The following is a 6,300-nucleotide window of genomic DNA, read 5'->3' as shown; positions in this document are numbered from 1 at the left end:
GAATTGAAACATGAGCTGTTCACACATTTAGAATCAACTGACCTACGTACTTTACAGTAGATTCTAAGACTGATCAATAATTTTGGTGTCAAGGAAAGCCTTACTAATCTGATATTTACAAACTCTGCTCAGAGTGAAGAAGTTATTTCCATACAGTTTCATCCAACATTAATGCTATAAAAATTTAAGCCTCAATTGATTTAATTAGTGAAAGACTTCCATATATCTGATTCAGGCTGCTTCCAGTCTTCTCCTATTAGCTCTCTCATGTTTAAAGCTTTGAAAAGTTCCAGGCGATGACTGCAAAGAGAGGAGAAATAAAGAAAAAAGGTCATATGTCTTGCAGCATGTCTCTGAATAAAAGGCAGTATCCTCAGTGTATGTAATCCAGCTTTATTTTCAGGTTTTCTTGGACAGGAGTGTAACCAACATTCCATGTGGTTATGTTGGACAACACTCTCAGGCACATGGGCCAGGAGTTGGACTAGATGATCCTCAAGGGTCCCTTCCAACTCTGATGATTCTGTAATATTTTCCAAAACCTGAGTTTATAAATAAAAAACACTACTGTGTTTCTTACAATCTTGCACTGGAAAACATGGGGCAAAATCCTCAGCTATGAACAAGCATCACCAAGAAAAGTGCTCACCTTTTAAACTGCCTCAATTTACGGTGCCTGGAAGTGTCATCAGAGCAAGAGCACAGTGACATCAAGAGCACAGTGGCATACATCCTGCTTGATGATGTATCCACGCTCCAACAGAGCAAAAATTTACAACTCCTGACCCACTGAAAAACCCTATCACAAGGATATCCTTCCCTTACAGAAAGGAGGAAGACTGGATAGTATAATGAGGCTGATAAAGATACTTTTTCCATAAGACTAGAGGTGTTGCTTTCTTTTAAACACTGCAAATCAGTTCCTGTAAGGGATTTCTCTTTTAGGCTACCATACAGAAACAACAGCAGGAAGGCACCAAAGCCAATTGCTAATTAATACTTACATTAAACAACTGCCAAACAGTAGACAGAACATCTGACACTACACTAATCATTTCAAAAGGTGAATGGAATCCTCTTATTAGGAAGCAATTTGTAAGAATAAAGACAAACTAAGAGTAATGAAAGCAGCAAGGAACAGCTCTTCACATAATTGCATCTGCTACCAATGTCTGAAAAAGACAAGGGTTTTTTTTGGAAGGGATACTACAAAAAGGATAGAATCCCTTCCTGAAAAATAATACAGACATTCTGCATTTTACTACATAAAAAAAGATGTATGTTTCTTACAGAATGCTGATAATTAGCATTAGCTTAGAATTTTTTAAAATAAGCAGTTGCAGAAGCTAAGTTTTCCTTAAATAAAGACAAAAAAGGGTGATTTTTCTAAAATTTATCTTACCTGTCACTGTGTGCTGAGCAACAAGTTTGCATAAGAACTACAATGCACCCTCTAGAGCTAGTTCATTTACACAAAATGCCCAGAGGTAACAGGTTTTATCAAGTCATTTCAGCCTCACAGTTAAAGAAAATAAACATGCCCAAAGCACAACTTGAAAGTCAAAATTCTCTAGTCTTTGTATTGATAATGGGTATTCTTTTATCATACTTTTTGAGTTATTCTGCCTTTTCAATGTTTTCCACAGTATTGAGCCATCTGTAGAGGTGAGTTTAGAACACCAGGACAGAAGCAAAAGATTTACTGGAAGTGTGTTTGGTGAAATTATTACTAAATGGCATTTCAGGAGGTGCTGGAGGCAAGGGAAAAGCAGAACAACCTATCTATGATTTAGTTGAGGAGGGTGATAAACCAGATGCCAGTGGTGTTGAATGCATCATTTCCTGTACACCTAGGGATAAGATGGAAATCAAGCACTAATTACAGCTATCTCCCACAGTGCTTTATACAAAGTGCAGCACCAGTAGATCTGGAGCTAAGCAGCATAATTAAAACACTAGTGGCACTCAATCCCAAAACCAGATTAGCCTTCTTTAGGTATGCCAACAATAGTGCAACTGTATTACACAAGAGCTAATTTTATGCTTACAAATCTGGTATCTGTCCTTCCTGCAGTTCATGTCGAGGCACAGGATAAAGTGCTTCATACTTTCTCTCTTCTCCAGAGCCATGAATTGCAAATGAATTGAACTTGTTAGTGCATGGTGGGAAATAATTCCAAGGAAGATGAGCTTTCCCCTCCCATTTAGTTTTCATTCTGGTCACCTCAAATTCTAAAGGAAGTTCTTCCTGTTAAAGGAGGAAAATAAAAAAAGAGGTGATGTCATCTTCAGAAAACAGGTAGGTAAAATAATTAGCTATTCAGCACATTATGAATGTACTTGACCACTTACTTTCCAGACTTTTCTTCTGCCAGAAAGCAACAGCAGCAAGTGTTGTCCATGGCTGTCAAAAAATCAGTACAATTTTCTTAAAATGACAAGTTATTAGTGTGCTGTTCTGCCACAAATATGCACATTCCCCATACTGAAACAATTTCTGTACCTAGTCATCTCATACATAGATTTTACAAATGTTAGAACTGGAAGTGTAAACTAACATCTGTGACTTTTTCAGAGTGCTGTACTTACGGACAGAGCTCAACTTCCAAATACTGCTCAGTCCTGTCACTCAGGAAAAATGCTTCTACAACTGAAAAGAAAAAAAACAAAACAAAACAACCAAGCTGTCAGTATTTCACATTAACTATTTTGCAATATGCTGAGATCTTCATGTCCTATTAAAACAACTGTTTCCATGATTTTTGGCCTGTGCCATGCCAGAGCTGGACTTGCTGTGTAAATGCTACTGACGGCTTCCTAACTATTGGAAATGCTCTGACAATTCTAACACCAAGAGCTTATATTTTTAATGCCTATGACCACAAAAAAAAAACCTTCATAAAGCACTGTACTAATTTTATTTACCAATTCCAGCTTTGGAAACACTCACCTTGATGCAGCAGAAAAACATGGCAAGTGTAACAACTAAAGGTAGCTCTCCCTGGAGTAAGAAAGGCTGATGCACACAGTCATTTCATCTGGTATTCTTGCTGTGAACAAAGTTGGCCAGGATACAGTGATCCTAGTCAATCACAGTCCCAGCAGGCACTCCAGGTACAGCACTTAAGTGCACAAGTCTTGTGTTTGCTGTAGCCTGAGGATTCAAAGCACCAGAGACCAGGGAATAAAACGACAAGAAGAGGCTCACACACTCACAGCAGAGCACACACCCCATAGCCAAGGCTGCTAAACTTCAGAAACAGTAAGAAAGCATTTAGCTCATAAAAGGTTTTACCTGGATGCATGATATTTTGGACAGAGAATTACTGTTCCAGGTGTATCTTAGAGGTGGACAGAGAATTACTGTTCCAGGTGTACCTGAGAGCCACATATTACAGCTGAATCACCTTTCAGGGTCACAAAGTAGAACTACAACAGTGTTTCTCACAGCAATGACATTATTAGAAAGCTTTAGTTAAAACTATTATTAGATATGACTGATATCTTTATTTATTTTTATAGGAGCCTAATATCAAAGAGGTAATAACACTGGTTTAGTGGAGCTTTAATCAGAATAGCTCAATGATCAGGAAGTAGAGATCTGCTGGAAACATTCTGTTCTTGCATTATTCAAAGCAACAGGTAAAAGTGAAAGTATGGGCAGGAAAGGAGAAAGAAAACAGCATTCCTATAAGAACATTCCCTATTACATTTGAGTACAATTTTGGACCATGTTTTATGAGCTGCAACTTATGTGTCTCACATGTTTCTATTCCTCAAAGAAACTCTGGATTAAAGCACTTCACTTAAAGCAAAACTAGAGTCTGTCTTTAGGATTTCACTTCTATTTACCTACTACAAAGGCATTTATATATATATATATTTTTACACCACAAATATGTCAAACCATTGTCATTCTACAGGTTATACCAGTAACCCAACACCTAAGTAGATACTTAAACTATTGATAGGATCAGGAAGAGTCAATCTCGTGACTGAAATCAGCTGAGCTCACTGAATTCCAACCCTTTATGGCCACCAAGTGACCTAACATGTTCTTTTCCCAGTCATTTGGATTGTTGCACTACTGCAAACCAACCACTCACCTGATGGTCAGCAGTGCTAGTGATGAAAATCAATTCACCACCTACAAAAAGAGCATCACTCCTAATCACTCTAGGGTGGTTTTCAGCTGAATAGAGCATGAGGCTCACAGTTACTTGAGTAGCTGCTTAAGGGTAAGGCTGTGATTGCAGCTAAATTCTTTCCCAGTATTCTTTCCCAGACAGGATAAAACAGAAAGGGAATTCTTTGCTTTGTATTTCAGGCCTGACCTGTAAAAGCAGCACTGTGACCAAAGAAACTGAATTAGATGTCATAAACTCACAACTGTCAGATCAGTTTGAAAGAACAACCATCACAGACTCTTACATAAAGACCAAGCACATTAACTACAGAGGAACATCAGTGTCTACAGAAATAAGGTAAGTCACACTTACCTTCATAGTCCCAGAGTCCACTGAAAGGTTTCCCTGGCTCTCCAAGTGGTGCTGGAGGGTCATTGAAGAAGGGAGCATGAACTTCCAGCAGCAGCCCTGCTTTATCTGGCTTCAGCCCAATGGTCACTGGCTCATGGCTCACAGGTAAACCATCCCATGTGTGTTTAATTGCAAATTCCATCTTCACATGCTGCAGAAATGAGAAAGAAAAGTTCTGTGAAATAAGATCTCAGATTCCATCTCAGCACCAACTGCACTGGTTTGCTTGCCCAGGAAAAAAAACGCTTTTATACAAAGTCAATTATCAAATGATGCTTTTACACATCAGAACTGAAACAGACTAGCTTTGTAAAAGCAACTAAGTAGTTACATGAATGATGCTTTTCATAGGTTTTTTAGACCTGCAGGGTTACAAATCACTCTGAACTATGTATCTAAATAAATACCTTCCAAAACCACCAGAAATATTTATCAAGAGAACAGATAAACAAAACACACCACATGATCATAGAATCATAGACTTTTAGGAGATGGAATGGACCTTGGAAATCATCTAGTCCCAACTCCCCCTGCCATGGGCAGGGACACCTCCTCACCAGATCAGGATGCTCAAGGTTTTATCCAACCTGGCTTTGAACACTGCCAGGGTTGGGGCATCCACTACCTCTCCGGGCAACCTGTGCCAGTGTCTTGCCACCCTCAAAGTAAAACCTTCTTCCTAATACCTAACCTGAATTTTCCCTCTTTCATTTTGTACCCATTGCCCCTTGTCCTGTCACTGCAGTTCCTAACAAAGGGTCCCTTTCCAGCTTCCCTGTAGCCCTTTCAGACACTGTAAGGCTGCTATGAGGTCTCCACGCAACCTTCTCTTCTCCAGACTGAACATCCCAAACAGCAACATCACAAAACTAGATTGAATAAAACCTTTCACAACTGTGAGATACAAGAAAATGAAGTGATTTGCTAAAAATTTCCTTCCTGGTCATTGTAAACCAGCCAAACTATGGGACTTCAAGGAAAACCACAAGCATATTTTGTTAAACACACTGAACACTTGCAGAGCAGTAAGAACTGAGGACACTGCACTCCAACAGCTGCTGTGACTTAGGAATAACTCCACAGGCCTTAAGAATAGCCTTCATCTATTTAATAAGTAAAAGAACCAGTCACAGAATCATCAAGGTTGGAACAGACCTTTGAGATCATCAAGTCTAACCACTAATGGACTGAGTTTGTAACTAGTTTATGGCCCCTTACCCTCTCCTCCTCAGTACCACGATTTCCTTCTCATCTCCACAAAAGCAATCCTTGATTTGTTCCCTTCTATGTTCCCAGCTGTACAAGAAGGGAACTGTGCATAGCTTGTCTGAGAATTATGCACACAGAGTCAAGTCCTGTGACCAGAGAGGTGTTGGTTCAGTATCTAAACTGTAATCATGTTTGGTGGGAAATCCTGGATTGGATTACTTTAGCTATATCCAGATTTTCCCGGGAATCACAGACCTCAGGAGAATCTTACCAGGAAGGAAAACACTATTGCTGCTTGCCACTGCCATCACCTCACATCTCACCGAGGGGATTCACCTCTTCTAGCCCAAACCCTCTGCAAGGAGGGCAGAAACAAGCAGGAAGCAACTCTGAGTCGCACCAAGGCTGGAAACCAACCCGAGCAGCTTTCACTCCCTTCAAGCCTTCATTCCTACACACAACAACCACGAGGCTCTACAGAGCCCTCGCTGAGACCTCCGGAGGGGAAACTTTAACCCACGAGTCCCTCGGAGAAGCTGAAAGAGGGATTGAG

The 6,300-nt window shown here is 39.9% G+C and overlaps 1 protein-coding gene across 1 annotated transcript; it reads right to left on the bottom strand.

Annotated features, from left to right (window-relative positions):
* Nucleotides 1–200: 200 nt before the first annotated feature.
* On the bottom strand, nucleotides 201–4,680 carry LOC103806662 (chromosome unknown open reading frame, human C4orf33). The gene is made up of 5 exons (XM_009079371.1): nucleotides 4,500–4,680; nucleotides 2,590–2,650; nucleotides 2,353–2,404; nucleotides 2,049–2,248; nucleotides 201–300 (listed from the first exon to the last, which is right to left on the bottom strand). The coding sequence occupies exons 1-5, from the start codon at nucleotides 4,678–4,680 to the stop codon at nucleotides 201–203; spliced, it is 594 nt and encodes a 197-aa protein (XP_009077619.1).
* Nucleotides 4,681–6,300: the final 1,620 nt, after the last annotated feature.

Source organism: Acanthisitta chloris, unplaced genomic scaffold, assembly GCF_000695815.1.
Source record: "Acanthisitta chloris isolate BGI_N310 unplaced genomic scaffold, ASM69581v1 scaffold15487, whole genome shotgun sequence".
NCBI classification, from domain to species: Eukaryota; Metazoa; Chordata; class Aves; order Passeriformes; family Acanthisittidae; genus Acanthisitta; species Acanthisitta chloris.
The sequence above is the reverse complement of the archived record's forward strand: the minus strand, read 5'-3'. Positions and strand labels throughout refer to the sequence as shown.

Excerpts from the sequence above, each read along its gene's own strand:
- LOC103806662 (XM_009079371.1), bottom strand. The coding sequence starts at position 4,680 with ATGGAATTTGCAATTAAACACACATGGGATGGTTTACCTGTGAGCCAT. Across the intron at positions 2,405-2,589 it reads TTGGAAGTTGAGCTCTGTCC|CCATGGACAACACTTGCTGC; the intron begins GTAAGTACAGCA and ends ATTTTTTGACAG. Across the intron at positions 301-2,048 it reads GAAGGACAGATACCAGATTT|TCATCGCCTGGAACTTTTCA; the intron begins GTAAGCATAAAA and ends CTCTCTTTGCAG.